The following is a 19,433-nucleotide window of genomic DNA, read 5'->3' as shown; positions in this document are numbered from 1 at the left end:
ATATCCCCTTTATCATTTTTTATTGTGTCTATTTAATTCTTCTCTCTTTTCTTCTTTATTAGTGTGGCTAGTCATCTATCTATTTTGTTAATCTTTTAAAAATCCAGCTCCTGGATTCATTGATTTTTTTTTTTGAAGCATTTTTCCTGTCTCTATCTCCTTCAGTTCTGCTCTGATCTTAATTATTTCTTGTCTTCTGCTAGCTTTTGAATTTGTTTGCTCTTGCTTCTTTAGTTCTTTTAATTGTCATGTTAGGGTGTTGATTTTAGATCTTTCCCGCTTTCTCATGTGGGCATTTAGTGCTATAAATTTCACTCTAAACACTGCTTTAGCTGTGTCCCAGCAATTCTGGTACGTTGTGTCATTGTTCTCATTTGTTTCAAAGAACTTACTTATTTCAAGCAGCCAAAACTTATGCCTGCATCTGTCAGTTTTAGAGTGTAAACTACAGCATAAGGATCTTGTATTTAAAATTTCGTTGTGTACAACGTGGAAGATACAATCCTTTTTGTATGGCAGAAGTGAGTGCATTTTGAAAAGTTTGGTGGGATAATTTAAAGTTTATTTACTCTTGAAATGTTCTAGACTGACTTGAAGGATCTAGGTGCTTCTTTTCAAGCCAGCCAGCTTTAAAAAAAAGTTAGCTCTTAAAATGCTTCTAGCAGAGCTGTCAGTTTTCTTTCTGGCATTTTGTGAAAACAAGTATTCTAGCTATTGTATGAATTTTAGTCACCTCATGGAATTTTTTAAGTGTAGTTGAAAAGAAAAGTGGGTACTTTTAGAAAAAAAACTGACAGGTTTTCAGGGCTCGTGTAGACCTGAAGAAAAATGAGAGGGAGCAAAATTAAGGCATTTTTTGTGTGTGTATCTTTTTGGGGGGGGATTGGGTAGAGTGGCTTTACCATATTTTTTGAAAAAGTCCCTTTTTTTCATTTGAGGAGCTAATTCAATTGGTTTGGGCAAAAGCAGCATTATCAGAAATACACAGTTGGATTCTGTATCATGCCTCTGTTTAGTAAGACCATGGGGAGATAATGGAATAGGAATTAGAAACCTCAGGCTTGAGTGCCCATAGCAGTATTAAACTAAGAATTTAAAAACAGGCAGAACAAAAAGAAATCAGTGAACACCTGAAAAGGGAGACACAAAAATGGAGTAGCAAGGAGATAAAGAGAAGACATCCATGCTGAGGGGAGCAGTAGATTGCTATCAGAAATTGTCCCAAATAACTGTGTTTCCCTACCTCTGAAGTAGAAATTAGCTTTTAGCATGCTAGAAAGAGACTAGATACAGATAGGCCAAAAGGAATTTAAAATTTACAAAGCCAAATACCTTTTTCAAAGTACCTTTTCTATCTAGTTTGTTAAGCAGGAATTCATTAGATATCATTTGTCAGCCCTAGAGTTGGGTTTGTGTTATATCAATGTTCTCTTAGCCTACACTTTCTGTTATAAGCAGATTATGTCTGATATATCCTACTTATGGACGGCCTGTATCAGACTTTGCTGGAATGCTTATAAAGAAAACCAGGGGGTTTGGGATATGACCTGCATATTGAGCCATACAGAATGGTCCAAGTAAATGAAAATGCTATCTTATATGAGTTTCGAATAATTTTCGAGGTAATTTAATCACCAGTGGCAATCTGACACATGCATAAAAAGTAACAAACGTAAAGGAGCATTATAGAAAAACATAATGAAATTGTCCAGCTATGGAATCGAAAGTTAAGAAATGTGCTTGAGGGTTCTCTTCCAAGTCCCCATTAGTAAATATAAGAGCAAGCAATTTCGGTATTAAATTACTGAAAGTTGAAACTGTAAAGAAGCAGAAAATATTCCAATTCTACTTTCTCAACTTCTTTTATTACATTATCTCATCATTCCAGCTGTTGTGTGGAATGTGTGATAATTTCTCCATTCTGTCCACAAACACAATAGGGTTAGGAATATTAGAAGTACTCAGAGATTCGTACCAATTTTCTAAAGATCTTGGGTTCTAATAAGCCAGCTCAATGAAATTATTGTGTCTAAAATGTGTCCTTGGTATATTCACTCTTAATATGATAAAGAAATTTCTCTTTGTACATTCGTCCCCAAATTTCATGATTTAAAAGGAGTTGGTTCTGGAGTTTTTTCTTAACTTTTAATATTCAGCCATTGGTTTTAATTGCCCTGATTTTGGCAAATGCTTTGCAATTCTTTGTTACTCTTAGTAGCAAGCAGCTTGGAATCTCACATCACTTAGCTAAAACTTATGAAGCAGTGTGCAAGTTTCTTGATGACAAAAATGTTATGATAAATGAACCTATTTGGGAACAATGAAACTTCATAGAAGTTGCTTAAACAAACATAAAAAAACTTTTGTCAGGACCTTTTCTTCTGTCTTTTAAATAGGCCTTGCTGTTGGTGTTACGTACCCAGAGATGTGAACATTTGGTAGATAAAGGAAAAACTATTAGAGGTAGAGGGGAATCCCATACATATTTTTTGTTTGTGTGTTGCTTTTTTGTGGTGGTGCTGGTGGAGATTTTTTGGTCATTGTACTTTCTTTTGTTTTACTCTGTCATTCTCAAAATCCTTGGAGGTTGAGGGGTGTTAGAAATTATTTAGAGCAGGGGTCAGCAATCAATGGCTCTTGGGCCAAATCCAGCATGCCACCTATTTTTGCAAGGCTCCTGTGCTAAGAATACTTGAAAACATTTTTTAATGGTTGGAAAAACAATCAAGAAGAATATTTTGTGATAGATGACAATTACATGAAATTCAGATTTCATTGTTCATACATAAAGTTTTATTGGAGCACAGCCACACTTGTTCACTTGCTTATCATGTATGGTTGCTTTCATGCTACAATGACAGAGTTGAATTGTTGTGACAGAAACGATATGCCTGTAAACCCTAAAATATTTACTGTCTGGAAAAGCGAACTCAAGAAAACAATCTCATTTACCATAGCATCAAAAAGAATAAAATACTTAGGAATAAATTTAACCAAGGAGGTGAAAGATCTATATACTCAAAACTATGAAGCCCTGATGAAAAAAATTGAAGAGGACACAAATAAATGGAAAGATTTTAATATCTTTGGATTTATGGAAAGATATTTTAATACTATAAAAATTTCCACACTACCCAACACAATCCCTATAAAAATTTCAACAGCATTTTTCACAGCAATAGAAAAAAGTCATAACATTAACATGGAACAATCGACCCCAAATAGCCAAAGCAATCTTGAGAGAGAGGAACAAAGTTGGAGGCATCACAGTTCCTAATTTCAAATTACAAAGCTGTATTAATCAAAACAGTATGGTACTGGCATAAAAACAGACACATAGACCAATGGAACAGAATATAGAGCCCAGAAATAAACCCATGCATATACATTCAACTAATCTTCTACAAGGGTGCCAAAAGTACAAAATGTGGAAAAGATAGTCTTTTCAATAAATCATGTTGGGAAAACAGGATATCCACATGCAAAAGAATGAAATTGGACCATTATCTTATTCATACAAAAAAACCCCTCAAAATGGATAAGAGGCTTACACATAAGCCTTAAACCCTCAAAACTCCTAGAAGAAAACATAAGGAAAGGCTCCTTGACATTACCCTTGGCAATGATGTTTTGGATATGACACCAAAAGCTCAAGTCAGTGGAAGCAAAAATAAACAAGTAGGTCTAAATCAAACTGAAAAGCTTTTGTACAGCAAAGGAAACAGTCATCAAAACTATAAAGCAACCCATGGAATGGGAGAAAATATTTGCAAATCACATATCTGATAAGGGGTTAATATCCAAAATACAGAAGGAACTCACACAACTTACACACACACACACACACACACACACCCCAATTTTAAAATGGGCAAAGGACTTGAATAGACACTTTTCAAAGAAGACATACAAATTGTCAATAGGTATGAAAAGGTGGTCAACATCACTAATGACCAGGGAAATGCAAATCAAAATCACAATGAAATATCACTTCATATCTGTTAGGATAGCTATTGCCAAAAAGATAAGAGATAACAAGTGTTGGTGAGGATGTGGTGAAAAGGAAACCCTTGTACACTGTTGGTGGGACTCTACATTGAGAAAACCATTTTGGAAAAGTGTAGAGATTCTTCAAAATATTAAAAATAGAAATATTACATGATCCAGAAATTCCTCTTCTATTTATAGGCACAAGGGAAATGAAATCAGCATATCAAAGAGATGTCTGCATGCCCATGTTCATTGCAGCATTGCAGAATGGCTATTCCATAGGCGGGGCAGCAGCATGAGCTGCTGCTCGCCCATTTTTATGGTTATTTCTTGATTATATGCTAAACAAGAGATGGATTATTCACACCTCCCCTTTTTAGACCATATAGGGTAACTTCCTGATGTTGCCATAGCATTTGTAAACTGTCATGGCGCTGGTGGGTGTGTAGCAGTGAGGGTGACCAGAGGTTACTCTTGTCGCCATATTGGTTTTGGTGGATTTTAGCTGGCTTCTTTACTGCAACCTGTTTTATCATCTATGTCTTTATGACCTATATCTTGTGCTGACCTCTTATCTTATCCTGTGACTTAGAATACCTTAACTGTCTGGGAATTTAGCCCAGCAGGTCTCTGCCTTATTTTACCAAGCCCCTGCTCAAGATGGAGTTGCTCTGGTTCAAATGCCTCCGACATTTCACCCCTCCCTTTTATAAGAGAACCCTTAATCCTAAGGGTTGCAGAAGGATGAAGATCCATCTGATGCAATTTCTTCAGGCTGAATAGGGATGATGATCTTCCTGCCTAACTGTGAGGGTCTCTTGTATTCAGGGTAGAGAGGAGCTCAGTCAGAAAGCATCAATATGTTGAGGGCCATTCATAACTCTTGAGTTTTGACAAAAGGCGATATCTGGAAGGTTAATAAGTGTTTAATTTAAGATTGAGTAAACTTATTCTGCATTCCTGCACAAAGAGTACAACAATATATTCCACAACAGTAAAGCAAAATAAGCAAAATTATCCCAAGTAAACTAAATTAGAAGGCTTTCAATGAACTGTGCAACTCTTGGAACCAAGTTGATGTGGGGTTGCTAGCTGATTCCAGTGTGTCCAGAATAGAATACTGATCTTGATTTTTGTATTACCCATCCCTCTTGTTTCTTCTGAGCAGCAGCCAGAGATCACAGGAACAAGCAGGCTCACAGGAACAAGCAGTCAGTCTAAATTGCAGAAAACACTCTAAAACAACTGTTGAGACTAGAATATAACAACAAGTATACCATAGTTCTTGAAACATAATTTTTTTTCTCTCCAGTCTCCGATTTTTACTAAAGATAAATCATGGTAAGACTGATTTGCTTTATTATGCTTGGCCTGAATATTTGTATAATGTCCAACAAGAATAATTATTTTTTTTACATAGACTTTTTTTTTTTTTTTTTTGAGGCAGAGTCTTGCTCTGTCGCCTAGGCTGCAGTGCAGTGGCACGATCTTGGCTCATTGCAACCTCCACCTCCTGGGTTAAAGTGATTCTCCTGCCTCAGCCACCAGAGTAGCTGGGATTACAGGCACATGCCACCATACCTGGCTAATTTTTGTATTTTTATTAGAGACGGGGTTTCGTCATGTTGGCCAGGCTGGTCTCAAACTCCTGACCTCAAGTGATCCGCCCGCCTCAGCCTCCCAAAGTGCTGGGATTACAGGTGTGAGCCACCATGCCCAGCCTACACAGGCTTTTTAAATTGGCTTTGATGGAACTCTGCTTCATAAGGAATCTTAGAGAAGACTTTTTTAAAGCCAAACCCAGTCATGGGTTTGTACCCTCAAATACCTATTAGTTGTTTAAATTCCTTTCCTCTTGAGGTCCCAGGATAATCTGGGGCTCCTGGGCCTGTCAGAAAGCGACATTCTTTACTTACCATAGGTTAGGAACCCCGCACAGGAACTGTGTAGACAAGGTATGAGGCCAGTTTTCCCAGGGGGCTTTTATTGACTCTGTAAGTCAAGTTACATTCCTTAAAGGAAAGCATGCCATTCCAGTCAAAGCCTTGGTAAAATAACCAGTTTCTCCAATTGTGTCCTGTTGCAAAATAAAACAGTTTATTTTCATTTATTTATTTATTTATTTTTGAGATGAAGTCTCACTCTGTTGCCCAGGCTGGAGTGCAGTGGCATGATCTTGGCAACCTCCACCTCCCAGGTTCAAGTGATTCTCCTGCCTCAGCCTCCCAAGTAGCTCGGATTACAGGCACCCACCACCACACCCGGCTAATTATTGTATTTTTAGTAGAGACAGGGTTTCACCATTAGCCAGGCTGGTCTCAAACTCCTGACCTCAAGTGATCCACCCACCTTGACCCCCCAAAGTGCTGGGATTACAGGCGTGAGCCACCATGCCCAGCCAAGAAAACAGTTTCTTATTGCACTTATGCAAATTACTATATTTCCATAAATTAAGAATACTCACAAGTAGTTTCCAAATTTTGGAAAAATCAGGTAGAGAGAAACATATATGCTCCAAATTTTGTTTACAGGAGTATATTTTGCTCAATTGCTACAAGCTGTAAATAGCTTAAAAGTTTTCTGGACTCTGAAAAATAAAACAAAGGATCAGCAGCATTTTAGGCAAAGTAAAAAAGATTACTTCAGTTTTGTATTAGTTCAGTACATTCAGTTCACTCCTATTCTGTTTTATATTCATAAACATTTCAGCTTTCCATGAGAGTCCTAAAAGTTTTTTTCTCTATTCTAATTTCATAAATCTGCAAAGTTATCAGACACCTGCATTTAAGAACACCTGTCAAAGTCATATAGCTGACTATAAACCACCTTTTGAAGAGGATCAGAACAAGACAACAATTGTCTGTGGATATTAAAAAGTCTTAGGACAGCCACTATTCAAGGAAATTTTGGTTACTTCTGTGGCATACAATTGTACATAATAATTGTAACTATTAATAACATACACGAAGTTATAGCAGGATTATAGGAGTTTTACATAATTTTGGAACAGAGATCAGTAACATATTTATATAAATACAGCCCAAAGAAAGCCAAATACCATTTCATATTTGACAGTGCTTCCTGTATGATTTTTATACTAAATGAGCCAAATTTCACCATTGCATTTGTGCATTATTGATGTCAAACCCAATTCCTAACAAAACCTTATAGACGAATCTACCCAATTTTAATGTTTGACCATAAGGTAAGATTCTCATAAACCTTTTATAACCCTTTACAAAAATTTTTGTTAAACAGTAGATAAGTGCTCTAAGAAAAACCTGTTGTACTTTTATTCCAGTGTTCAACTTACGGAAAAACCGAATAATACCCCCTTTAACTTTAGCCAGTATGTCACACACATAATTTTTTTTACAGGATTAATTTTTCACAAACCTTCCACAACTTGCTCAGACTTTCAGCTTTATCCTAACTTAAAACAATCCTTTAACCCTTTAATCTAGGCAGAAAAATCCTTATTTCCATGCCTTCTTGTAATCTTTTACCAAAAACTCATTTCACTTTCTTTGCACACCTTGCATGTAAAACTGTTTCTATTTCCCAAAGATTACTTAAGTCATGTGAACTAAGTCATTACACTTTTTACTTTTCTGACAAAATGTTTGATCTAAACTTTTGTTATTATTAAACCAATTAATCAAAGCTCTTTTAGATATAAGCATCTTACACACAACAAATATAAATACGCAGACAGAAGATCCTGTAGCTGTAAGGTTCTTCATTCGCCAGTTTTTAAGTTTCTCTTTAAAGCCTAAAGTTTCTAGGGCATAATAAGCAGGCACAGCTGGAAGGCAAAACAGATCTCCAGAAATTAAGGGTCCCATTTTATACCAGATCCTGGATCCCAAAAAGAGGGAATCAGCTCATCCCCATGGGAGTGTTATCTCTCAGTGGGGGATGGGGACATCTCCATACTTCCTAGGTGGCTAAGAGCATCCTTCTCTGATCCAAACCTGCAGAGCAGAGCTGAGTATTTCCCTATAACTGCCATTAGCTATCCTCAAAAGTATATTTCCTATATAGTTATTACACACCAAAGTTCTCTCATAATGCAAATTAATTTCTGTCACCCCCCCAAAAGTAAAAAATATCAGATAATGGAATGCAAAATGGAACAGAGCCTTAGATTTTGAGAGGAATCTTATCTACTTTTTAGTCCTGAAGTTTCATGAGTACAACAGAGGTTTATTCCAAAACGGGATCTGTGGCACTTCTTCTTTTTTCCTAAGGAGTCCCAGGCTGTTAGAACTGGAATATCTGCTTTTAATTAAGCTGACTTTTAACCACAGTGCTCTTTAAAAAAAAAAAAAAGGCCTTTTAAATTTCTTATTATCAGACTTTAGCCGGCTGATATTTCTGGCTTTTAAACTTTACCAAAAGTAACTTCACAGGTGCTCAGAGAAAGGAAAAATTCAAGAAAGGCACACAGTTAACAAACCAGAAAGTGGTCATTCCCTAAGCCAGGAATTGAGTCCTGCACCCAGGCTGCCATTGTGATGGCAGAGACCAAAAGAAAGCACTGTCACGTGGTTACAAGGTCAAGCTCCCAAGGACGTGACTGACCAGTTTGCTGGGCTGTCTTGAACAGTAGGCTTATGGGATCCTAAGCCCATGTTCTATCTTAAGGTACTCCTCTTTAGGATAGAATGATACAGAAAGACAAATTCATAGCACAAAGTATAACAGATTCACTACAGCTTAAGACTAGCTTCACAAATCCTTTTTCCAATTAATCAGAATTTTACAGAGGAGCTAAACAGTGATTTTTACCATTCATTCAACCAGTTCACACAGAGAGAGAAAGGAAAGGAAAGGGAGAAAAGTATTGCCTCCATTGGGAGGGGAAGGCAAAGAGCTCAGGGAGGCCAGAGAAAGACCCACCCATTGCAGCGACACTGAAGAGTTCAGGTGGCCACTTGCCAGTAGCAAAGGGATTTTTTCCAGCAGTCCCATCAGCTCTCAAGTTTCCCCTTTTGGGGAGGAAAAAAGTCCCCATATCCCATGGTCCTGTACATGCCTAATCCTGTCATCCATAGCCATCAGCAAAAAGTGCAAGACAGATTAATCCAAATAGAGTAGCAGTTAACATCCCATAGTGCCAAACCTGTTCTCAGCTGAGAGGGACTTTACTGAAAGGGGCCTCTAACCCCCTAAATCTTAGGAAGGACCCTAACCTTCCTAAGTTGGGCCTCGAACCCAAGGTCATTCAAGTGTCCTTGCTTTTTATTGAGAGGAGCCTTTAACCCTGTCTTAGGAGAAACTCTAACACTCCTAAGTTGGGCCTCTAACCAATCCCATTCTTTACCTGCGTATATGCACCCGACCTACCCAAAATCAGTCAATTGGTGTGCGCAGGTGATTTTCCTTTGGGTCAGGGGTTTCTTTAGTATAGTCCCTTCGGTAGTCTCCAGAAAGATACTACTGGACCTCACCACTTACCCAAAGTTAGCCTTTAGGTCGAGGGTTTCCTCAGTATTGTCTCTTATGTGGTTGCCAGAAAGATGTTACTGGAAAGGGGTCCTGATCCAGACCCCAAGAGAGGGTTCTTGGATCTCATGCAAGAAAGAATTCAGGGCAAGTCCTTAGAGAAAAGGGAAAGCAAGTTTATTAAGAAAGTAAAGGAATAAAAGAATGGCTATTCTGTAGGCAGAGCAGATTTTTATGGTTATTTCTTGATTATGTGCTAAGCAAGCACATAATCAAGGTGGATTATTCTTGCCTCCCCTTTTTAGACCATATAGGGTAACTTCCTGATGTCGCCATGGTATTTGTAAACTGTCATGGTGCTGGTGGGAGTGTACTAGTGAGGATGACCCAAGATTACTCTTGTCGCTATCTTGGTTTTTGGTGGGTTTTAGCCAGCTTCTTTACTACACTACCTGTTTTACCAGCCAGGTCTTTATGACCTGTATTTTGTGCCGACCTCGTAGCTCATCCTGTGACTTAGAATGCCTTAACCACCTGGAAATGTAGCCCAGCACGTCTCAGCCTTATTTTACTAAGCCCCTACTCAAGATGGAGTTGCTCTGGTTCAAATGCCTCTGATACTTTGGGAGACACTTGACCCGAGAAGCAAATTTTTTCCTCACTAAATTGTTGGTAGATTTCGAAAAGGTGTGTGTCCATTTTGCAGATGTCTGTGTGGTATTTCACATGGAGAGAGTCTTTATTCTGCCTTCTTTCAGCTCCACTTTTGAAACGTTACCAAGGGTAAAGTGGCCTCAAGGAAACTTTGATTGGAGTTGCAAACTAAAGAGTATCTGAGACAGGTCTCAATTTACAGGTTTATTTTGCTAAGGTTAAGGACCATGGCACATGACACAACCTCAGGAGGTCCTGAGAACATGTGTCCAAGTTGGTTTGGTTATAGCGTGTGTTTATACAATGGGGGCGGGGGGCTTGGGGTGGTGCGACTTCCAGGTCATAGGTTGAAAGAGTTAAGCCCTGCCTGAAGAGTTGAATTCAGCTTAAAGAAATGCTTGAGTTTGAACAGGGGCTTGTGGAATCCAAGGTTCTTCTCATGTAAATGAAGCTTTCAGGTCGCAAGCTTCAGAGATAAAGATGGTGAATGTCTCTTATCAGACCTTAAAAGGTGTCAGGCTTTCCAGAAAAGACTTAATAAGGGAAGGAGATTCTCTACAGAATGCAAATTTCCCCCACAAGAGACAGATTTGTAGGGCCATTTCAGAATATGTCAAAGAAATATATTTTGGGATAAAATACTTTGATTTCCTTCAGGGCCTGTTAATCTGTCATATGATACTATAGCAGTCAGGTTGGAATTTGGCATGTCATTGCCACAAATTCTGCTTTGTCACTCTTAAGATCGCTGTTTTAATGTTAATGCTGGTCAGTTGTTTCTGAACTCCAAAGGGAAGAGGGTATATTGAGGCATGTCTAATTCTGCCCCGCGCCCCCCCCACACACACACACAACCAGCATCATGGCCTGAACTAGACTTCCAGGTTTCTTTGGGGTCCCCTTGGCCAGGAGGGGGGCCATTCAGTTGGTTGGGGGACTTAGTAGCATTTTACTTTTGGCTTACAGAGTCCATCATCTGGTTACATAGAATCGTTTGTCAAAACTGATCTTGTGACCAGTATATAAATTTAGCATTCCGATTAAGATGAAAGAAGGCACAGAAACAAGATGTGGAGCATAATAAAATACAGTAAAGAGAGAACAAAAGAGGAGTATTTGAAAAGAGCATAAAAGCCATTTAAGAAAGAAATTGGGTTGAAGACTTTAGGGGATTAAGACCAAAAAAAAAAAAAAAAAAGAGACAGAAACCAGAAAGAAAGGGGATGAAAACAAACTACAATTTGACATTTATAATGGGTAATACAATTTACTTCATACCCGGACCACAAATTTTATTTTTGTCGCTTTTTTTTTTTTTTTTTTTTTTTTGAGACAGAGTCTCGCTCTGTTGCCAGGCTGGAGTGCAGTGGCGTGATCTCGGCTCACTGCAACCTCCACCTCCTGGGTTGAAGCGATTCTCCTGCTTCAACCTCCTGAGTAGCTGGGACTACAGGCGCACGCCACCACGCCCAGCTAATTTTTTTTTTTTTTTTTTTTTTTTTGAGACGGAGTCTCGCTCTGTCGCCCAGGCTGGAGTGCAGTGGCGCGATCTCGGCTCACTGCAAGCTCCGCCTCCCGGGTTCACGCCATTCTCCTGCCTCAGCCTCCCGAGTAGCTGGGACTACAGGCGCCCGCTACCACGCCCGGCTAATTTTTTGTATTTTTAGTAGAGATGGGGTTTCACCGTGTTAGCCAGGATGGTCTCGATCTCCAGACCTCGTGATCCGCCCGCCTTGGCCTCCCAAAGTGCCAGGATTATAGGCGTGAGCCACCAGGCCCGGCCTATTTTTTGTCTTTTTAGGCATACGTTAAAAGCATAATCATCTCTCCAATATGGCTATGGTTTTAATTTTCTGTATGTTTATGAACAAAGGAAATAATCTTTGAATATTAAGTGTCCACTCTGAAACTTCCCCCTACTTTTTTTCCTTGTCAGCAGATTCCAGAGTCATTAAAAAGTATCACATGGCAGAGATTGGGAAAAGGCAATTCAGGACAGTTCTTAGATGCTGCAAAGGTAAGATTGAGCAAACATGTCTACATATAGCTAGGAAAAACCTGTAAACCCTTGGAGTATTTCCCAATTTATACTACATATTTTACGTCTCCCTTTTTGTGTTTTTCTAAATGCTGACAAGATGAATAAGAAGGTATGTTTCTGCTTCTGGAAATGCAGAGAGAAGTCTTGATGTTTTCTACCCCTGGAAAAGTCTATCTGAATCTCTTGAATCAGTGTCAACTAAAGTAATATTTTCAGAAAGCTTTTATAAATGTAATAGCAACTTGTTGACACTTAAATTTATCCTGTTAATTTATATCTGATATGTGAAATGCTTTATGTTTTTTAATGTTACCAATGTTCAGATAGTAGAAATACCAAGGGATTCTAAGCTTATTAGAGCCCATGAGGTAGGTAGTGCTGAGTTTACATGTTGATGAGGTTATTTTTCATTGCTAATATAAGTGAAAGACATCTTTAAAAATTCTCAGTGCTTTAAAATGAGACCCATAAATCTCGGTGATAGAAAAGACTAGAAAATTAGAAGACAGTCTAAATTTTGGGTATTTTATTTTTTCTTTCTTATTAATAATTATTTGCCATTAAGATACAAAGCATTGTTCTAATTTATGCAGAGGCTGTAGAAATGAATTATATTTTCCATTATTAAAGTGTTAAGGGGAAAATGTGCATAGTTTTCTTATTGTCTATGACACCACTAAGTTTATTTCTATTTTAGTCTTTTGTTTTGTTGAAGACCTCACTCTCTTGTGTGGTATTCACCAGACCCCTTGAGAAAACTTGTTGCTCAATCTTTTAGAGGAAAAAATGGCACAAAGAGACATTGTCAGACCAGGAATTACCTTTTGATGTTTTCCTTTTACAAAGTGCTTTGAGATTATTGATCCAAAAATCAATATCCCGTTTATGGCAATCACTTTCTCTATCTCAACTGGTGAGAGCAAGAAGGCACTTTTTGCTTTTTGTAACTCCATTTTCATAGCTTGGCCCAGAGCTGATATTGCTATGCTATGTATGATATTGATACACATTTGTGTTTGTAAAGAACTGTGCCCTTGTTCATTAATTATTGATTATTATAGCTACTGGAAAATCATCTAATCCAACAAGTATTGAAACTTACCTTGCCCGTGTGTAAGATTCTGTGGTATGTTCCATGGGAGATACAAAGATAAAAGACACTGTCTCTGATCTTCAGAAATTTATCGTGTAATAAGAAAGGCAAAACAGTGTATGCAAATGACTACAATATAGGCATAAGACAGACTATGAGATTTTAAAAAATACCTTGTTTCTAAATGTATATATGAGCAAGTACAACAAGAAAAAGAATCAGTTGTTTAAAATTAACTGTGTTAACTATAAAAAAGAAATGTATACACAAGGAAAGCAAGTGAGATATAAATTAACTGCATATTATACTTGCTTGCCAATAATGGAATAAGAGATTATCGGCACTATAGTAGTGAATGACACTGGGAAAGCCAGTATAAGTCAAGTAGAGGTGTAAAACAGGTTAAATCCTTTAAACGTGAGTTTCAAAAGCTATTTAGAGATAGTGACTCCAGTATGAGTTTGTTGTATCTTAATATTTTTAACATAAATTTAGCTATAAGTTAATTGTGGAGGTGTTTTGCTTTACTATGCCAGACTAAATACTATACCTGTGAATTTGTTTTGGAAACGTTCATTAGATTAGACTGTTCAAGCCAAATTGTGAAACATCTGAAATTCTGTAATAGCTAATGGACTGCTTGGTATCATCTTCAATTAGGCTCTCCAGGTATGGCCACTGATAGAAAAGAGGACATGTTGGCATGGTCATGCAGGAGGAGGACTCCACACAGACCCAAAAGAAGGGGTAAGAGCCAGTAACAAGTAACTGGAAATTCTTGATGATTGTCCTTGCACAGAAGATATATGTATTTAAGATTATAATATCCTAGAATATTTTGATTGACTCATCTAACTGCATGTTCTCTAATGAAAAAAAAACATATTAATTGACCATAGTTTATAGATGATATTTTCTCGGACTTAAAGATTTATGATTGACTAAAAAAGAAAAGTTATTTATCCACCTAAATGTTTTAGTTCTTTAAAGTAGCATCATTTGAGGTTGTTATGTAATCTAGCCTTATAATAAGTAAGCAAATTAGATTTAGCACCTAAAAAACAATTTGTGTGTGTGCGTGTGCTTCAAGGTTAATGTTTCCCCTTCTATACACTTAGAGAAATCCTAGAATATCCCCTAGCTTCATGGTAAATCCTCTATCTACCTGATCCACCTAGTTATCCATATTCTTTATCATTATTATTATCATTATACAGACATGCTAAGCAGTAGGGCTGTTGAAATAGAAAGACTTGCACTATATATTTTTTCTCAGTAAGTGAAAAATGTCATTGGAATACTGTTATACAGTATTACATCTGGCCCTTTTTCTCTGAGCTTGCCTTTATTTTCTTCCTCTGGCTTGACCCAATCAGTATATACATGTTATTTCTAAGTAGAAATGATATTTTCAGGGTTGGTGGTCAAGTGAACAAATTTTATGTAAAAGTACTCTTTAAATTGCAAAGAGAGAAGTAAATGTTAATTATTTTATTCATAGAAAGTGATTGGCAGGAAACAATTTTCAGTGCTTTTTTCCATTCTTTGATTCCTAGTACAGTTCTTTCAAGGAACTCAAAACACTTCACATTCATGTTTCTGTCCCATTTTTGTACATTATCCTTCATAGCTGATTTTTAAAACTGCAAAGTATCATAAAATAAAATTTTAAAATATTAACCCAAATAGTGAGATTTGTTTGTCTTTGCATTAGTCTTTGGTATGATATTTGCCAGTTTTCAGGATCATCTGTCACCAAGGCCTCTTAAGGATAGTTGCTAATAATCTAAACACGACCAAAAAATGTTGACTTAATAAAGGAGAAGCAGCTACTTCTTTTAGGCTCAAGCAGTATAAACTTCAAGACAGTTTCTTTCTGCTCCAGTAAAATAAAGCAACACTCATTGTAATACTTTATAGTTAGTCTGTAGCCCTTTGTTTGTTTTCCCTTGCCATCTTTGTATTAGTTTAGCCTTTTTATTGAATTGGAATCATAGAATCATATAGATTGGAGACCATGTCAGAAAATAAATAGTGTGGAGTTGTAGTTAAGAGCTTGAGCTCTGGAGCCAGACTGCCTGGATTTGAATTGTGGCTCCATCACTTGCTAGTAGAATGACCTTGAGCTAGTTACTTAATCTCTGTGTGCTTCAGTTTCTTCATCTGTAAAATGGAGATGATAATTTTGAAGGGGATTTAAATGAGTTAACTCCTCACACCATGTTAAAGCTCTTAAATAGTGCTTGACACATAGTAAGTGCTCAATAAATTTTAGCTGCTGTTGTTATAATGTGAGATTGTAAGGCCTGTCCTCTACCAGAATCCATTTATTTAAAAAGTATATATTGAATACCTTCTTTGTGCTAAACTCTGTGTTAAGTACTGGAGATATACAAGACAAAATCTCTGCTGTCTAGAAACTTAACAACATGGCAGAATATGTAAACTGCCATGTAGAAGTTTTATCACTGTGACAAATAATAGATTTTACCTTATAACCAACTGAAATCTGTAGTGCTTTACTTTTTGTGTGCTTGTTTATAGAGAAGGGATCTCTCTGTGTTGCCCAAGCTGCTCTCGAACTCCTGGGCCCAAGCGATCCTCCCACCTTAGCCTCCCAGAGTAGCTGGGACTACAAGTGTGCACCACCAAACCCAGCTGTGCTTCCCTTTTTATTCATTTACATGTGTGTGTTCTTAACAGCTAACAATCAGTATTAATAATGCTGCTTGGAAGTTATTTAAATCATCCATTTATATAGCATGGGATCATAAAGGGTTTGTGAAAAAGGAGTGGCAATTTCAGTATTTGAAAACTCCAGTTTTTAAAGTAGATGAATTAAGGAATTGTTTTATAATAGAATCCCCAGATTTTTAAAGGATCTTGGAGCTTTATTCCTGCATTTAAATTTTTATTTATATGCTGCTTTGGAGAGGCATCTGCTAGTAAATTTAGTTAGCCATGTATCTTAATAAGGACACAAATAATGAAGACCCTAATGAAAGGATTCTTTCTGAGATTTTGCTTGACATACTCTTTTTTATGTTAGAAACACATTCTTATTGATTGGACACAGTCAGAAGCTAGTAGTTTTTAAAGAGAAATTTTCACTTACTTAAGCAATTGGAGAGCTTGATGTAATCAGAAGAAGTGAAACAGTAACTTGGAATATTAAAAATTGGTATTAAAACTTGGAGTAACTTGGAGGATTAAAAATTGGAAGATTGGGAAGAGGTTTGTTAAAATGAGTGGACACATTAGACCAGTGGGCAAGCATACCTGGATGACATGGTGAGGCTGTATTCCAGCTCTGATTTCATACATAATCAAATAGCCTTATGATCTTCATTTGATTTCTAAAATTGTCTTTCCTTTGGGATAGAAAATTCATTGGCTGGCCAACTTGAATATCAGTCTGGCGGGTAGTTCTTTTTATTGTAAATTATTAAATGGACTGTAAAATACAAATCCATCTTATGTGTAGCATAATCCATTTAAGGAAAGGGTCTAATCACCACCGAATAAGTTCTTCATTGAACTTTCAGACCAACAAAGCTCGGAAAACAAACCCTGAAGTATAATGTAACAAAAATTGTAAAGCCTTTCCTGACAACTCATACATATTTTCTTCTCTTATCCCAAATTCACTATATGTATCTCTCCAACAACACAATAAAAATTTTCCAGTTACACTCTGGATTTTTTAGACATCGACTGAACTCGCTAGTTTTTGACCTTCTTTTTATAAATCCATTGTTATCTTTAATAGTACTGAAGTGGTTTCTTCCTTTTATTGCAGTTGTTGGGTTGAGGAGACAGTTCTTTTCTCTGGATAGTTTGCTTATCCCTGAAATTATGGACACTTCCAAATTTTCTTCTAGATTGGTTCTTTAGGGAGAAAACCTTCAGCCTATAGCTCATATTTTTACAAAACAGCATTCCATTTTTTTTTAATGTTTTTTAGTTCCTCACTACAAGTTTTGTCCCCAAGTAGTTTCTTTCAAAATCAGTCCCTTGATTCTATGAGGTATTACATTTCTTGCTTTTAGAATTTAGGAATGTCTGTAAAACCAGAATTCTTAGAGAAATTCCTCATCGGCTAAGGAAAAGGTGATTCTTCTACCTTTATCAAAAGATCATTTTTTTTTCTTACTCTTCATTTTCTTATCAAGGGCCACTGGGCTTCACTCCCTTGAAAAGAACGAGCAACGGATAGAAAAATAGGCTCTTGCTTCAGTGCTTGACCTTTCCTGGCGAGAAATAGAAACTTACTTACCTGAGAAACAGAATGTGTATTCAATTTATTAATATACAGTTATCTTTAATATCTGAAAATTCTACCAAATGAGCTGCTCCAGCTGTTTTGGTTTTTTATTCTCAGGTCTTGTCTACATCGTTATTAGGTATAGCTGTTCACTTGTAGTACATTTGGCCATGAGGCAGTGCTTCTCTTCCTCAGATCACACTGTCAAATTGAGCACTGTCAATTCATGAGAAGTATAATTTGTGGCTTTCCAGTTACACCCTACTGAGTTTGGTACTTCCAGTTTTATTTGTGTACTTATTTATTTATGTATTTGTTTTTGACCCACCATACTGTGATTGTGCTATTTCATTGTATAGATGTTCTTTTCATTATTTCTTACCTGTCCAGCCTCATGAAGCTTATGAAGCTGTATGTTAATACCAAATAAGTAAATATTTAAAAATCTGTCAAAAGTTGTGGTGATTTAATTAATTATTAGGTATTGCCTCTAGGATATTAATAAGAATTTCCCATCATGTGTTTGAAAATAGATACATTAATTAATTAATGGAATAAGTATTTAGTGAGTATTTCTGATATCAGTCAAGTTTCTTTTTCTTCTGATTTTTTTCTCTTGGGCCACCTCGTTTTCAGTTGCTTTCAGCTTCTCTCAGCCCTCTGTCATTTCCGAACTTTTTCTTCTAAAGTCATTTCTGAAAAGAAAGTAAATAAAATTTTGTTACTATTCCAAGATCTTAGTGACTCTATCTGAATTTATTTCTTTGTTACCATTGTGGGTTTTTTTTTTTTTCTGGATCTAATTGCTTCCTTTAACTATGACTATCTAATTCCAATATATAGTTGAGATTTTCTAAAAACTTTAATTCCTCATACTTATAGAGTACTAGTTTTACATTGCAATGGGGCTTTAAATTTGAGGCATGTATATTCTGATAGCAGAGGAGGAACAGGTTCTCACCGAGGATCTGCTGTAACCACTCCCTGGCTACTGCCTATGTTTGGTAAGTCCCTGGGACTATGCAGTCAGCAGGTGGCAAAGCCAGCCAGGCCCACATTCTTTGCCAGCCAGGCCCACGTTCCTCCTCTCTGGGCGGTGAGTTCCCCCAGGCCTTGCATGGGTCCAGAGGTGCTGTCTGTGAGTCAGGAACTAGGGTCAAAAACCTTAGAAGTCTGTCAGGTGTTCTGTTATACTGAGGCTGAGCCGGCATTCATACCACAGGATGCAGTCCTTCCCACTCCTCTCCCCTTGCCAAAGTCAGAGGAGCCTCACTCTGTAGCCACAGCCACCACAGGTCACGGGGAGTACTGCCAGACTACCCCCAATGTCCCCTTAAGGCCCAAGGGCTCTTCAGTCAGCTTGTGGTAAATGCTGCCTGGCCAGAGACTCACCCTTCAGGGCAGTGGGCCCCCTTCTGGCCCAGGGCAGGTCTAGAGATGCTGTCCAAGAGTCAAATCCTATAATCCGGTACCATCCAGTGCCTGCTTGGTGCTATACCCCTCTGTGGCTGTGCTGGTACCTAAGGTGCAAGGCAAAGTTCCCTTCACTTTCCCCCCTGCTTTTCTCAAGCAGAAGGAGCTTCGCACCTAGCCACCACGGGTGGCAATGTACCGAGTCTCACCTGAAGCCAGCAATTCTCAGAGGCTCACCTTTGATGTAGTAACTATGTATCACTTCTGGTTATTCAGGGCCCAAGGGCTCTTCAGTTAGCAGGTGATGAGTGTTGGTAGGACTGGGTCCTTCCCTTCAAAGCTGTGGATTCCCTTGTGGCCTAGGGCGTGTCTAGAAATGGGTCCAGGAGCTAGGGCCTGGAATGGGGCCCTCACGACTCTGACAGTTGCCCTATCCTGTTGTTGCTTAGCTGATATCCAAGATGCAAGACAAAGTCCTCCCCACTCTGCCCTCTCCTCACGTGGAAGGAAGGGATCTGTTTGGGAGCAGT

General features: G+C 37.8%; 1 protein-coding gene across 3 annotated transcripts in view; it reads left to right on the top strand.

Moving 5' to 3' along the window:
* Positions 1-19,433, top strand: part of ABCB7 (ATP binding cassette subfamily B member 7) — a 103,654-nt gene that overhangs the window by 30,035 nt on the left and 54,186 nt on the right. For 2 of the 3 annotated variants that reach the window (XM_003824395.5, XM_055106255.2), the window contains exons 2-3: positions 12,029-12,109; positions 13,887-13,973. In XM_003824395.5, the coding sequence (XP_003824443.1) occupies positions 12,029-12,109; positions 13,887-13,973 (168 nt within the window). The remainder of the gene's footprint in view (positions 1-12,028; positions 12,110-13,886; positions 13,974-19,433) is intronic. The other variant, XM_008978112.4, reaches the window with a different exon arrangement.

This window comes from Pan paniscus, chromosome X, assembly GCF_029289425.2.
Source record: "Pan paniscus chromosome X, NHGRI_mPanPan1-v2.0_pri, whole genome shotgun sequence".
Lineage (NCBI taxonomy): Eukaryota > Metazoa > Chordata > Mammalia > Primates > Hominidae > Pan > Pan paniscus.
The sequence above is the reverse complement of the archived record's forward strand: the minus strand, read 5'-3'. Positions and strand labels throughout refer to the sequence as shown.